Source organism: Ahaetulla prasina, chromosome 2, assembly GCF_028640845.1.
Source record: "Ahaetulla prasina isolate Xishuangbanna chromosome 2, ASM2864084v1, whole genome shotgun sequence".
Lineage (NCBI taxonomy): Eukaryota > Metazoa > Chordata > Lepidosauria > Squamata > Colubridae > Ahaetulla > Ahaetulla prasina.
The window spans coordinates 85128476-85145125 of record NC_080540.1 but is presented as its reverse complement, the minus strand read 5'-3'; the positions used below and the strand labels follow the sequence as shown (position 1 = coordinate 85145125).

Below are 16650 nucleotides of genomic sequence, written 5' to 3'. Positions count from 1 at the left end.
TCTAATTTCAGCGGGAGGAAGAATAGTCCATAAGGTGGGTTCCATAGCAGAGACGGCATGGCTCTTGGAGCCCAGCAAATGTTTTATTCCTAGCCAAAGATAACTGCAGCATGCCTTCTGTGCGAAATCTGATGCTGAGACTCGAGAAAGAGTGCAGAGAAGAGCAACAAAGATGATTAGGGGACTGGAGGCTAGAACATATGAAGAACAGTTGCAGGAATTGGGTATGTCTAGTTTAATGAAAAGAAGGACTAGGGGAGACATGATAGCTGTATTCCAATATCTCAGGGGTTGCCACAAAGAAGAGGGAGTCGGGCTGTTCTCCAAAGCACCTGAGGGTAGAACAAGAAGCAATGGGTGGAAACTGATCAAGGAAAGAAGCAACTTAGAACTAAGGAGAAATTTCCTGACAGTTAGAACAATTAATAAGTGGAACGACTTGCCTGCAGAAGTTGTGAATGCTCCAACACTGGAAATGTTTAAGAAAATGTTGGATAACCAACTGTCTGAGATGGTGTAGGGTTTCCTGCCTGGGCAGGGGGTTGGACTAGAAGGCCTCCAAGGTCCTTTCCAACTCTGTTATTATTATGTTATTATATGTTATTATTATTATAAACAGGAAAAGGCAGTCAAATAGCCCAGTCCCATGCCACAAACCAGTACATTGAATTGGATCCAGAAGCAGACTGACAAGTAATGCAGTTCACAAAGCAGAGGCCTAATATGCATTGGCCTATGTGTGCATATAACTATCCATGCACTTTATTTTGAAACTTCTGGATACCGGAGTTGTTGGCAAAATCCTTAGAAACAGAACTTCAAGGGAATAGGAGCCCTTGAAGCCTTTAAGCCATAAGAATTGTTTTAACCGGTATAGCAGATGACAAGTTTCTTGATAATCTGCTTCACTATCAAATTTAATGGCTAGAGAAAGGATTAGTCCTCAGCCTAACTTTAAAACTTTCTGAACTTTCAAGTTCAGATCTTTGTCAACAGCAATTCATTCTAATCTAGTTCATGTGAAAGGAGATAAAAGAAGAAGGAGGCAAAAGAAAAAACTGTAATGGCCTTAGCATTCATTTTCATGTGGTCATCTATAGATTTCTAAGGAGATGTAGCCATCCACAAAAGAATGATGCTCAGCCCTGTGCTAAATTTCACAAAGTAAAATAAAAAGCTACAGATTAAGGAGGGGTATAAAAACATTCATTCTGGTAAATTGCTTTTCGGCACTTGAACATTATTTTTATTTCTTTTTGTAGAATTGTAGAATTCTAATGAGCATATTTAACTATATAAGATATTTGTAAGGTTGTTTGGGCAAAGTGAGGTTATTAATAAACAAAAAAACGAGTTGTGCAGACAGAAAGAGGGTCATTCAGTGTGCAGAATACTTTGTTTTTAGAGCTCCTCTCCCAGATGACATCATTCACCTGAATAAATGTCTTATTTAGAGACATGAATTTTAGTTTGTTTAAAACACATTTTTCTTACAAAACCTATGCCAAAAGAATGATTGGACAGCAAAACTTATGTGGTGTTTTCTCTTAAGATTTTGTTGTTTTTTATAAACCTCGGTTTTATAAAATCATAGTAATGGGACTCCTTTCTATATTTCAGGATGGAATGGGAAATCTAAGGATTACAGAAAAAGGTTTAAAGCTAGAAGGAGATTCGGAATTCTTGAAACCTCTCTACGCCAAAGAAATCCGGTCCAGGACAGTAAGTCAGAACTTCTAAAAATGTTTATTTCTTGATAGGACTGAAAATACGCCATTACTACATCGTGACTGGTGCAGCTGCAATTCTGAAATCCAACCTGCAAATTTAGAATTTGCAGATTGGATTTCAAAAAAGGTGACCACAAAAAATGTTGTCAGTATAATTATAACTAACTAGGGCTTATTAATGAAAATGCAGTACTTACAGCATCATCAATCATTCACCCCGAGCCAAATCAGCAAGCAGGAAATGTCATGGCATCTACTTATAAAAGAGTTGCCTTTAGGGTCAGATCTTAGAACCCCCTTGGACTGTTCATCCTGGTCTAGGGAATAATAACCAAAAGGAAACCTAGAACTAAGGAGAAATTTCCTGGCAGTTAGAACAATTAATCAATGAAATGGGACTTGCCTGCAGAAGTTGTGGGTGTTCCAACACTGGAGGTTTTTAAAAAGAGATTTTCCAACCATTTGTCAGACATGGTACAGGTTTTTCTGCTTTAGCAGGGGGTTAGACTAGAAGACCTCCCTTCCAACCCTGTTAATCTGTTAAATCTGTTAAATTCTTTAGCTTCTAAAGGAGAAGAAAAGGACATTTAGGCGAACAATGGGGGAAGTCCATAGAAAGGTACACAGTAGCACAAGCAATTTCCCTTATAATGTCATTTGGCAGTGAGGCATGAACCACATGGGAGGAGAAAGGAAACATCTATCAACTGATTAAGGTCAGAAAGAGGAGCTTGTTAGTTCACAGCTCCTGCTTGGTAAGCGAGCAGCACACTGCTCAGGAAAGCAGCTTAAGAACCGCTAGCTTGTTGAAGCAATCTTTCTTCCTCTATTAACTGAAAAAGTGGATCAATCACAGGACAACTAGGTTATACTCAATATGAAATAAACATTAAGTCCACTGCTGTAAAGGCAGGAAGTTATGGTGGTTGTTATTACCTCTGAAATTAAAGAGCGTGGGGTTTTTTGGAACAGAAATGCTGATTATGCTAATAGGCGTCTAAGACAATTTGCCACAGCCAACTGTGGTCAACTTGCCATGTCCAACTCATAGAAGCCAATTCGCCACGGGACAATTCACCATGGCCTGCTCACCATGGGACAACTTGCGACAGAACAAGTGTTATACTAATATTGAAGAACTAGAGGAATAGAATCATTAAAGAAAGGATGTCAAAGGAGGTACAAAATGAAATGTGAACAACAAAAATTAAAATATTTTTAAACTATTTTAAATAATTAAATTGTTGAATTGTCCTGCAGTGAGTTGGCCATGGCGAGTTGCCCTGCGGTGAGTTGACTTATTCCATGCTAATAGTCCACTGGCCCTTTGCTCCAAGGCCCATCTAAAGTAGGATGTCTGTTAACATGAAAAAGAAACACCAGTTTTAAACTGCTATAGGTGTGAACATCACACTCTTATATTGATAGCCAATGACTTAAAACGGCTCCATTTGAATATATAGTCCAGCTGTGTTCTAGGAAGCCTTTACTGAGTTCAAGTCAGAGTCTACAGGAGAAGGAAGAATGTGCAACATTATTTATTAACAAGTGGAACAGCCTTCTTGGTTTACACCAGATTCCACAAGTCCAGTACTCCCCTTCTATAGTGCCAGTTGCATGCTGTGGCAGATTCACAAGCAAGGGATATAATTACCTAGATTTGTCTTTTATCTCTAGTAATAAATGTTATACTCTCTCTAATACTAAAGGTTCTGTGTTGGCTAACATCTAGAGACAGAGATAAAAATCAGGTTGAGGAATTTCATATGCTGTATGCTCCTTTTTGCTCATAGTTCATCAGAAGTTCTTAAGAAGTGAGAATTTCCTTTAAAAAAATCTCTTGTGAATACTTTGTGCCATGCATCTTGTTGGAAATTAGTTGCAGTTTCCGGAGAAATTCTGCTTTCTTGTTCAACAAAAGGCAATTTGCTTTGAGTATTGGTTTTCTACAACTTTCAGGATTTTGATTTGACTCTGCTTCTCACAAGCCACCAACCTTCCTCCTGAATATGAAGCTGGAGACTTTCACGGAAAAATGATTTGGAAATGCATTATTATCCCTCACACATATAGAACCATTTCCAGCAAATCGGAGATGCGGCATTTTGAGCTCAAATATTTTGGACTTGAAAGGCTTTCATGTCAATATCTCAAGTTGTTGTGCTTAAGATAAGTAGTTTAATATTAAGGCCAACTCTAAGGAACTGATTAGTGCGCATAATATTTACTATTTAATTTATCATATGTGTTTAAATATATCTCCTTATTTGAGAAACAATATACATGGGTTTTTCTTGGTTCTTGTTAGCTGAGAGAGATGGACAATGCCTACTCAGAATATCCTGAAAAATCATTACGAAATGAGTATAAGCTTTGAAGGACAGAGAATAAGAATTATATATTAAAATAATTAATTTCCCAAACATTTGGGGGGGAAAGTGAAAATCTATTACAGAACAATAGATTAAATATTAATGATAGTTTTTAATATAATTTGTGCACCCCAGAACATCTAAGATGGTTTCATTTAACCATCAGCCTTAACATGAATAGATTTTATATAATTTTCAAGGATACAAAGTGAGGTCATATTTCCTGCTCATTTTGGAGTATATTAATTTGCTTCCTATATTACATAGTGTTTCATTTAGTCACAAATAACTAATGAAATAGCCTTACTATGATTTCTTTAATATGTTCCATGGAATAAATTCTTTTACAGCTGAAAGTTACAACTTTTGCAAATTGGTTGTAAATTAAAACCAAATAATGGCAAACATTTATAAAGAACGGATACTAAGGAAATCTTCATATCTTATTGTTTTTAGGAGTAAGAGAAAATATTTGACCCATATAAATGATTTTACTTTAATATATTCAAAAGAAGTAAAAATGACTGTCATAGTTTTATAAATATATTTCTAAAGTTGTTAAATTGTGCATTAATTGCAGTTACTAAAAGAAACATTTCTTCTTCTAAGTTTTGATACTATGATGGTTGTGTTTGCCCTCTTTTTGTGAAGAATCAAACATATGCAGAGAAAACTAAGGTTACAAAGAGGATGTGCAAAATATGCCAAGGAGTCTAAACTATACTTGAGTATCAGTGAACATATCAGACTATGATCATCCAAGTCAGTGAAATAAAACCCATAAACTGGTTTCACTGCTTTGCCTTGCTTTTCAATTATGGTGGTTCTATGGAAATCAACAAATAGTAACAGACTTACACACTAGATAATTGGTGGGAAATGACAAAGTTTTTATGAAAAGGAATTAACACCTGGTTTTGATTTTTGTAATATGCTCATTCATATAGGGTTCATTATATTGCTCCATCAAATCTATTTTGAATATTATTCTTGATGATCTCATAATTTCTACCTGTAATAAAATTATATTTTGTCATCATTTTCTGGAGGTTAGCAGTTATAAACCTGAATGAATGTGCAATAACTTCATAACTACATGAATTATTCAGATGCAATTGAGTCAAGCCAGAACCATGACAACCTTATGGACAAATGCTCATATTAGTCCATGATTTTATTTTATTTTTATTCATTTGTTAAATTTATTTGCTGCCTATATCACAGTGGGGCTTCTCTGGGCAACTTAGCATAGTAAAACAGAAAAATATGTCCAATTTATTCTTACTGATCATCTCTTCAAGGAAGGCTTTATGTCATCTAGGATCATTTGAATAAGTCTTTTTGCAATTAATGGTACCCTTAACAATCAACTTAAACTCCGTAATTTAAAGGCTCCATCTTCTATCTTTATTTATTTTTATTTATTTATTTTATTTTGTCACAGCAATATATGTAGGTATCATACAAAAAGAATATATAGTATATAAACACATATATGAGTAAATATAAGGAGGTATAAGCATATATATATATATATCAGCAAGATCCTCCACAAACATAACATCAAGACAGCATTCTGCACAAACCAAAAAATATCCACCATCCTAAGAAACCCCAAAGACAAAATTGAGTTAGAAAATCAAGGAGTATATGAAATCCCATGCACCGCCTGCCCCACCACATACATTGGACAAACCAACAGAAGAATAAGTGCACGCATTGAAGAACACAAGAACTCATTCAAAAAAGAGGAACCAACTTCTTCCCTGGTCCAACACTTTAAAGTCACAGGACACGATATTGACTTTAAAAAGACCAGAACTATCGCCAAAACTGAACACTTTAACAACAGAATAATCAGAGAAGCCATCGAGATAGAAAAACGCCCACACAGCATGAACAAACGAGATGATACCTCCGCCTACCAGCCATTTGGAAACCTGCCCTTATTGACAAACGTGTCCCTAACACGAGGAATGACACCAGACCCACACTCACGAGGTCCACACAGGATGTCACCACCACACATCCACCCAGAAAGCACACCCAAACCCACACTGATCAGGAAGCACGACCAAGGACCAGAAGCCAGACCGCAGCTGCAACATTAGCCATTTCAAACCCCTCCAATCCATACATGCAGCAGACTGACACCCACTACGAAGATGTAGCATGACCACAAACACGAAGCCAAACAGCAGCAGTGCAGCTCACTAGCTCAGATCCCCCTGCAACTCAGACTAATTTGAGCACAACCAAGCCCCCACCCAAACAGGACACACCCCCAGCCAATCAGAGCACAAAAAAACCCACATCCAATCAGAGCACAGCCAAGCTCCCACCCAATCAGTTCAAACCCCCACTAGCAGTTAAAAAGGAAGAAACAGCTGCAATCACACATTGCTCCCAGAAGCACGAAGCTGAAGCCTGAAGATGACGAATGAGACTTCGTCGAAACGTCGCCAAGACACTTCCAATTTTACACGGGAGAAAACCCGAACAACCAAAGACCTATATATATATATATATATATAGGAAGAAGAAAAGAAAAACAATAGGACAGGAACGGTAGGCACGTTTGTGCGCTTATGCACGCCCCTTATGGTCCTCTTAGGAATGGGGTGAGGTCAATAGTAGAAAGTTTTTGGTTAAAGCTTTTAGGATTATGAGAAGAGACCACAGAGTCAGGTAAAGTATTCCAAGCACTGATGATTCTATTACAGAAGTCATATTTTCTGCAATCTAGATTAAAGCGGTTGACATTAAGTTTAAATCTATTAGTTGCTCTAGTATTATTGCAATTGAAGCTGAAGTAGTCTTTAACAGGAAGGACATTACAATAGATGATTCTGTGAGTTAAATTTAGGTCTTGTCGAAGGCGACGGAGTTCTTTATCAAAATGCAGCTTTTACAATTATAGATCCTCACTGTTTAACTAGCCAATCTTTGTTATCTTAGTAATATAATATATAAATGATATTGTCTAAATTTGTTCTTCCTTTCTTAGAATCATTCTTTTTACCATGAATCAAAATGATACAACGATATGACACCCATCATTTTTTTTAAAAAAAATGCAACAAAGCTGCTTGCTGAGAAGGCCAAACTAATGCAATTTGTCGATGGAATTGTCCAGGTTAAGCCATATCCAGTTAAATGTTAGCTTTCCAAATAAAATATATATTGAAGGATTATAATATTTATATTATTCCACACTTTTCAGCTAAGCATTACCTAACCACAATCCCACTGGTTCTTTTTACAAAAATCCTTGATGTATAACTTCCTATATTTGATAACATAGTTTAATATTCTAAGCAGATAATAAAAACAAATTAAGGAGAAGCCACGATGTCTTTCGTTACACGGGGATTAAATGTGTTTTAGTTATGTTTTAAAGGGAAATGATAAACCAGTCAGGATTTAGAGAAGCAAGGAAAGTATCTAAAACCCCCAGCTGAACATCTAGCACACTAAACATTCTTTTCAATGCCATTTGTGCATCTTGATGTATTTAATTAAGAAATGAACTGGACCATGAAGCATTGCCTGAGTAAATAGAAGTGATTTGTGCTTCATCAAGAAACCACATTAGACATCTGTGTATTTTTATTTTTTTTTGCCTGTACATCAATTACAGAGATTATTAAAAATCAGAAGGGTCATCTGTAGCCTGGATTCTTTGCAGTTCCTGGTACATAACTGTCTATATAAGTGTTATAATTTATTGTAGGCTAATTCACAAACCATCTGCTAGCTTTTAAAAATTGCATTAACCAAGTCTGAGTGAGAATTAAACTTAGCATAATTTGTTAATTGTATCTTCTATGAAATTTTTATAATCTTGCATTTCCTCATATATATATATATATGAGTAGTTCATATATATATATATATATATATATATATATATATATATGAACTACCATATGTAATAATGTTAAAAGACATCCTTTTTAAGAAATAACTTTTCATATTTGTTACAAATATATAAATATGTTCTGTCTTGAAACAGATCCATCTATTTATGTGCTGATAAACTGCTACAGTATTTTGCAAGACCCCTGGTGTCCATTAATTAATTTTAGTTGTTGTTTTCCTTTCTGCAGCATGATCAATATTATTTGGTAATTTGGATCAGATAAATATCTAGATACACAAATTTTATTTTTTATTTATTTTTATTTATTTATTTTTGTCACAACAATATATGTAAGTATCATACAAAAAGATTATATAGTATATAAACATATATATGAGTAAATATTAGGAGGTATAAGCATATATATATATAGGAAGAAGAAAAGAAAAACAATAGGATAGGAATGGTAGGCACGTTTGTGCACTTATGCACGCCCCTTATAGTCCTTTTAGGAATGGGGTGAGGTCAATAGTAGAAAGTTTTTAGGATTATGGGAAGAGACCACAGAGTTAGGTAAAGTATACCACAGAGTCAGGTAAAGTATTCCAAGCACTGATGATTCTGTTACAGAAGTCATATTTTCTGCAATCTAGATTAAAGCGGTTGACATTAAGTTTAAATCTATTGGTTGCTCTTGTATTATTGCAGTTAAAGCTGAAGTAGTCTTTAACAGGAAGGAAATTACAATAGATGATTCTATGAGTTAAAATTAGGTCTTGTCGAAAGCGACAGAGTTCCAAGTTTTCTAAGCCTAGGATTTCAAGTCTGGTGGGATAATTTATTTTGTTGTTTTCAGAGGAATGGAGAACTCTTCTTGTAAAATATTTCTGGACACGTTCAATTGTATTGATGTCAGAGATGTGGTGAGGGTTCCAAACAGGCGAGCTGTATTCTAGAATTGGTCTAGCAAATGTTTTATATGCTCTGGTTAGTAGTGTGGTGTTTTTGGAAAAGAAGCTACGCAAAATTAGGTTTACAACTCTTAGAGCTTTTTTTGCTATGTAGTTGCAGTGGGCTTTGGCACCTAGATCATTTGACATGAAAACTCCAAGGTCTTTAACGGGATGGGGGTCATTTGTAAGGTAATGTCCATCAAGTATGTACTTAGTTAATTAGATTAACTAAGTACAGTTAGTTAATTAACTAACGGTTAACTAATTAACCTTTTGACGACTACTTAAAATGAGGACAGTAGTTTTCATAAACTCTGAAAGGCCTTTAGCGATTAAAAAATGTCAGAAGTAAATCCTTGCTTCCAGTGTTATGCAGGTCAGTAAACACCAAGACAAAAATAAGTTCAGGTTTATCCTACCATGTAGTAGATACCTGGAGGCTTCTTTCAAGAAAATGCATCACTACTTCTGAACAAATCTCTTGTATCAAAAATTGTTCAGGTGGACCATATCTATTTTTTTATTTATTTATCCTACTTCTATAATACCTATCTCACCTGAATGCCTTGGAACCTTCTTGGTGTATTTTGAGTTATCAAAACAGAAGCAAACAATATGCACACCGTTCTAAGTAAATACAGAAGCAGCTGTATTATCTGTTTCTTTGGTTGCACACTAGGTGACAAACTTAGAAATTCAGTACGCAATCCTAATCCTAGTCGCAATCATGTTAATACTATTTTAATAACGTGGCTATTGTGTCTTATGCTGCTCATACTGGCAAGCATAAGTAGAAAGGAACGTCTTGCCATTTCTTCCTTGGAATCTTCCAAATTATACAAACCTGGGTGAGTTGTAAAGATGCTGTGTGATAGGTATGCACATTTTTGAAATAGATGCTTTGGAATGTATGGGAATGCCTTACAAATCCTCTCTTTAGGAGTTATTAAAGCAGATTTTCAAGACTGAGCAAAAGTGTTTCCTGTAGTGTTCCAAAGTTATGCATGCATATTGAGAAATTCAAGAGCAATTTTTGAAGATGGGGAAAAATGCATATAGTTCCCACACATTTCCAAATATCTTTCAAAGGATTTATTAATATAATATAATATAACAACAGAGTTGGAAGGGACCTTGGAGGCCTTCTAGTCCAACCCCCTGCCCAGGCAGGAAACCCTACACCATCTCAGTCAGATGGTTATCCAATATTTTCTTAAAAATTTCCAGTGTTGGAGCATTCACAACTTCTGCAGGCAAGTCGTTCCACTTATTAATTGTTCTAACTGTCACGAAATTTCTCCTTAGTTCTAAGTTGCTTCTTTCTTTAATCAGTTTCCACCCATTGCTTCTTGTTCTACCCTCAGGTGCTTTGGAGAACAGCCCGACTCCCTCTTCTTTGTGGCAACCCCTGAGATATTGGAACACTGATATCATGTCTCCCCTAGTCCTTCTTTTTATTAAACTAGACATACCCAGTTCCTGCAACCGTTCTTCATATGTTCTAGCCTCCAGTCCCCTAATCATCTTTGTTGCTCTTCTCTGCACTCTTTCTAGAGTCTCAACATCTTTTTTACATCGTGGCGACCAAAACTGGATGCAATATTCCAAGTGTGGCCTTACAAAGGCATTATAAAGTGGCACTAACACTTCACGAGATCTTGATTCTGTCCCTCTCTTTATGCAGCCCAGAACTGTGTTGGCTTTTTTAGCAGCTGCTGCACACTGCTGGCTCATATCTAAATGGTTATCCACTAGGACTCCAAGATCCCTCTCACAGGTACTACTATTGAGCAAGGTACCACATATACGGTACCGGTGCATTTTGGGTTTTTTTGCCTAAATGTAGAACCTTACTTTTTTCTCTGTTGAATTTCATTTTGTTAGATAGCACCTAATGTTCAAGTCTGTCAAGATCTTTCTGTAACTTGAGCCTTTCTTCTGGAGTGTTGGCTATTCCTGCCAGCTTGGTGTCTAAAACAGAGCCTTGGGGTACTCCACTGCATACTTCCCTCCATGTAGATGTAGTTCCGTTGAGGACTACACGTTGAGTGCGGTTGGTCAGCCAGTTACGAATCCATCTGGTGGTGGTGCTGTCTAACCCACATTTTTCTACTTTATCTAGTAGTAGGTTATGGTCTACTTTATCAAATGCTTTACTGAAGTCCAAGTAAATTATATCGACAGCATTCCTCTGGTCTACTAATTTTGTCATTTTGTCAAAGAATGCGATAAGATTAGTCTGGCATGATCTGTTTTTGACAAACCCATGTTGGCTTTTGGTTATTACTTTGTTTGCTTCTAGGTGTTCGGTGATTCGTTGCTTGATTATCTTTTCCAGAATCTTCCCCGGTATTGAGGTCAGACTGATAGGTCTGTAGTTTCCTGGATCTGGTTTTTCCTTTTTGCAGATGGGAAATGCATCAGCTCTTTTCCAGTCCTCTGGCAGCTCCCCTGTGCTCCAGGATCTTTGAAAGATATAGTTCAGTGGTTCTGAGATCACGTCTGCCAGTTCCTTCAGAACCTTGGGGTGTAATCCATCCGGTCCTGGTGATTTGAACTCATCTAGGGTAGACAGGTGTTCACTTACCATTTTCTTCCCTATTTTAACTTGTGTTTCTAATCTGTTTTTTGTAGTGCTGTTTTTGTTCCTTTTGTGTAAAGACAGATGCAAAATATGAGTTAAGTAGATCTGCTTTCTCCTGTTGCTTGTCATCTTCTTGCCACTTTCTCCCAGCAATGGGCCAATTGTTTCCTTAACTTTTTCTTGTTTTTAACATGTTGGAAGAAGCTTTTTGTTATTTTTACTTTTGTCGCTAGCCTTTGTTCATTGTGAGCCTTAGCTTTCCTCACTTCATCTTTACAGGCTCGGCTATTTGCTGATATTCTGCCTTAGTTATTTGCCCTCTTTCCACTTTTTATATTTGTCCTTTTGTCTTTCAATATGTCAGATAGTTCTTTATGCATCCATGCTGGTTTCTTTTGAGATCTATTATTTTTCTTCTTCATTGGTATTGTGTTAGACTGCGCTTTTATAATCTCACTTTTCAAAATTTCCCAAGCTTCTTGAGTCGTTTTCCTCTGAGGATTCTCATCCATTGAATCCTTCTCAAGCTCTCTCTAAGTTTATTGAAATTATCTCTCTTAAAGTCCAAGACTCTAGTTTGACTTTGTTCTACTACTTGTATTTGCTTAATGTCGAATTCCAATATTGCGTGGTCACTTGCCCCCAAGGTTCCTGTAGCTTCAACACCTTCTATCATTTCATCTCTGTTAGTGAGAATTAAGTCCAGTATGGCTGATCCCCTTGTCGCCTTCTCTATTTTTTGGGAAACAAAGTTGTCTGCTAGGTTTGTTAGGAACCTGTTGGATCTTCCACTTGGTGCAGAGTTTGTTTCCCAGTTGATGTCAGGGTAGTTAAAATCCCCCATTACTACTGTGATGTGCTTCCTACATACTTTAGTTAGCTGACTAGCAAAAAGTTCATCCACTTCCTCTGTTTGGTTGGGTGGCCTATAGTATAGACCTATGGCAATATCGTTTTTCACCCCTTTTATATTGACCCAAATAATAGCTCCTGAAGTAGTGTAGCTCCTGAATGGCCGATCCCCTTGGCTCATTTTGCCCCATGGCAACTCACATAATAAAGGCACTGCTGTCATCTATATTGTCATAAATGTACAAACACTGTTTGCCTAAAGTGAAGCATGGATATATATCTATGGAGATGCTCAGTCATCCAGGTCCGGGTCTGAAGAAGAGCTGAAGAAGCTTCTTGGATAAGAAGCGAAACGTCTTCAAAGAAAAACCAGTTAGTGCAGTTGACGCTTTGGGTAAAGCATGGGTAGTTCCTACAAAATAAGTTTTCTGCAGCATTCTACAGTATTCTGTTTCAATATGACTCCACAGGGAAGAAAAAAATCATAGTGACAGACAGATGAAGTTTTATGAAATTTAGAACTTTTTATAAATCTCTTGCTAACCTGCAGAATTCATTCTACTCTGTGGATATACATTAAGAATGTATATATACTTGTGTTTTCACCACATCAGATTAAAGAAGAGTGGAGCATCATTTTCCTACCCTTCTGCATCTGTTCTAGAGCAGAGGTCTCCAACCTTGGCAACTTTAAGACTTGTGGACTTCAACTCCCAGAGTTCTCCCAGAATTCTGGGAGTTGAAGTCCACAAGTCTTAAAGTTGTCAAGGTTGGAGACCCCTGTTCTAGAGCACTGAGAAGTTGAGGAAGAAATAATTGTCTCCTTCTGAAATAGAATCAGTTCCATCCCATGAAGGATTTCAAAGAAAATCAGTCAATTTAATTTTGGAAAATGAATGCCTCTAAAACTGCTTGAATAATTTAGATGCACTTGTGCTATTCTTCTTCCAAACTGGTTTTGGAAATCTGAATTGAATCAATCCAGTTCAACAATTTTATTAGAACATGCAAACATAACAAAACTATTTTTCCAAATTGAAAGGAGAATCTGAGTCAGACAATGCCTGAGTCTCACAGGCCTATTATTCAGTTAATTAAGGTTAATCTCCTGTTCAGTGTTTCTCTTCATACAAATTCCTGCTTTTATTATATCTTACACGTTTTCTTTACTTTACAAAAAAAAAGCTTTATTTCTGGGAAATAACAACTTTGCAAACTCACTTGTAGGATGTTAAAATACAAGGTCAAGGAAAAATCTGAACATTGAATGTGTTTCATAATTCAGGTTATTATACTACTTTATTTGTGCTTAGAGAAAAGCTCTCTTGGATAGGCTTATTACTGAGCACTAAAATATTAATTTGAATAACAATGATATCCAGCAACTCTAACTCAGTCTAAGATATAGGACTGTAACCTTCTTAGTAGAATAGAAATGAAGTACATTATTGTTTTTTCTATTTATTATTATTTATAATAATATTAATATAAAATTCTCATTTGTTGAGGCCATAGAAAAGGTTTCAGAGCATTATGAATCTTTCGAATTCTGACTTCTTCTGCCACCACCACCCCACCACCAACTTTAATATATTTTCTACAATTGTAAGATTCCAATCTGTGGAGAAAAAATCAAGCATGGAAACCAGTAAAAAGGCAGAAAGAGAATTTCATATTTTATTGCTTTCTTTCAGTATCAGGATCTTTTCTCATACGGAAGAATATATTAGCCAATCCTCTTATGGATTTATGATGACCCACATTCAGCACAGATATTGATCCTCTTTCATTTAATGTAAAAGCAAGGCTAAACATTTACCTATAATGCCACATAAACTTTCTTTCCAAAATGTATCCCCATCTGGACTTCTAAAATGTAAGATAGCTGTTTTCACTGTGCTAGTTTTATAATGGCATTTTAAGTCTAAAAATCTAAGTAATTTGGGCTTCTCTATTTCACTATTTATCTAGTTGATTTAGACCCACCGGTCATGAAATATCAAAGTAGTTTTAAGCCCTATATTTAATTACTTCTAACAAAAATCCATTTACAACTATAATTGTGACTGGAATCCTAGTTGTTAAAAAAAACTTTAAGTAAAATGACCATATAATTAATTCACTCAACAACTGCAATCCCAGCACTCTTGGTTGTAATCATTAAGCAATCTCCTTTATCATAAGTGGACAGAGCGAAGAACTGCCTGTTGAATTCAGCTTCCATCTATGTGTAGAAAGGAACAACACATGAAGGAACACAGCTCAGATTTTTGAGATTTGAGCTCTGTTTCTGCCTCCTACCAGAGAAGTTCGGTTCTTCTGGTGGGTTGCAGGACAGAGCTCAGCTTTTTCAAGGTCTGAGTTCCATTTCACCAAGCAGCATTTTCAACCAGCCCCCAGAGTCCTCTCTTCAGGTGCAGCACCTCTCAACCTTGCCTGTCAGCTTCCCCATTGACTTTCTGGGGAAGCCAGCAGATAGGATTGCAAATAGCAATAGCACTTAGACTTATATACTGCTTCACAGTGCTTTACAGCCCTCTCTAAGTGGTTTGCAGAGTCAGCACATTATCCCCAACAATCTGGGCCCTCATTTTACCAACCTTGAAAGGATGGAAGGCTGAGTCAACCTTTAGTCGTTCAGAATCAAACTCCTGAACTGAGCAGTGAATTAGCCTGCAGTACTGCATTCTAACCACTGCACCACCAAAGCTCATTTAATGGGGATTAAATGATCATGGAGTACTTGGCAACCATTTGTACATGCAAACATTTTGCCATGCACCCACACTATGATCATATGACTTCTGGGGGTGGTACTATATTTTATGATAGCCACACTCTCAGAGGCCATTGTAAGTTCAAATGGTCATTAAACAACTGGTTGTATGTTTAGGATAATTTTTTAGCATTGGATTGCAGAGTGAAATCTGCTGAGGAATATTTACATTGGGTAATTAAGGTCATACTCTTTCTGAAATATAAAACAGTTCAGTCAGTGTGGAGCAAGGCAGTGGTTTGAAGTCACATTTACTGTTTGTTGCTTCATAGTTTTAGTGTTGTGCAAGCACAAGATATTTATATTTTAAAACACTAGTAAATTCATAAAACGTTCTACTCAGCTGCTACTAATAAATGAACATTTTGCACAGCAATATCTAGCTACTTACTACTGAAACTTTATGGGGTGGTACATATCTCTGTTTCAAGGCAATACGATTATTTCCCTTTCATTGTGGGAAGTTTGAGATGTTTCTTTCGATTTAATATTTTTTTGCCTCTGGCCAAATGTAAACAGCAAGATAAGGAAAGACAACCAGAAGAATAAACCAAGCAGAGACCATTAATGTGGCAGCTGTTTCTGTTGCAGGAACTGTCAACTAAATGCAACCATCACAAGTTGATATAAAATCTTTATTGGCATTTGTATAGCGTAAGTGAAAGTTTTCAAGCAGAAACTACTGGATTTGATGCACATGTATATGCTTTAAAAAAAAATTTTTAAATGCTAGCATGTACAAATACTGAAACTTAGTTCAACGCCTCTGTTTGCCGTATGAGAAAGTAAGCATTTTTATAGCAGGAGAATTTGCTCAGGTTTTTTAATTGTAATTTAATTAAAAATTGCAACTAAAAAGGTAAAAAACCTATACAAACGAAAGTTAAAGAATCAAAGAAAAATAGAAAGGGTAAAAAATAAGAAAAAGAAAAGAAAGAAAAAATAATAATATAGTAAAGAAAAAGAAAAAAATATCTAAATAATGGGTGCATTACTTGGAACGCTAACACAATATGCTGCATTGCAAACCACTCAGTGCTGCAAAGCATTATGGGGCAGTATATAAGACTAAATGTGATTGCTATTGCTAATAGTTTGCATATCAGCACCACAATTGCAACAAGGGGAATCTTTCCATCCCCTGATACAGGACAGAGACACTTCTTCCAGTATCACACCTTTTAGTGAACATGGTAAAGGTCTTCTATGTTAGGCCACTTTAGATGCCCTTTAAAGAAGCCCACAACCACTGAACCTGGAAGCATTGGTGGAGAAGACTGAGAGGAGTTACTTCCACAACACTAGTTTAAGCAATTCAAGGACACACACATCATCGAAGCAAATCAGATAGTCTCTACACTTTGATGAAGTGGATCATGCAGCCTCCACAGCGTGAATCACTTTGTCAGAATGAATCTATGATCCATTGCACAGGCATAAAAGCTAGCCCACTCCATCCATGCATCTTAGTTGGTGATGAACTTTAACAGCGCTGATTCTATCAAAATCCACTGACAGAAC

The 16650-nt window shown here is 36.4% G+C and overlaps 1 protein-coding gene across 3 annotated transcripts in view; it reads left to right on the top strand.

Annotated features, from left to right (window-relative positions):
• Positions 1–16650, top strand: part of SGCD (sarcoglycan delta) — a 520002-nt gene that overhangs the window by 366668 nt on the left and 136684 nt on the right. For all 3 annotated transcript variants that reach the window (XM_058165781.1, XM_058165780.1, XM_058165782.1), the window contains one exon: positions 1621–1722. In XM_058165781.1, coding sequence (XP_058021764.1) covers positions 1621–1722 — 102 coding nt within the window. The remainder of the gene's footprint in view (positions 1–1620; positions 1723–16650) is intronic.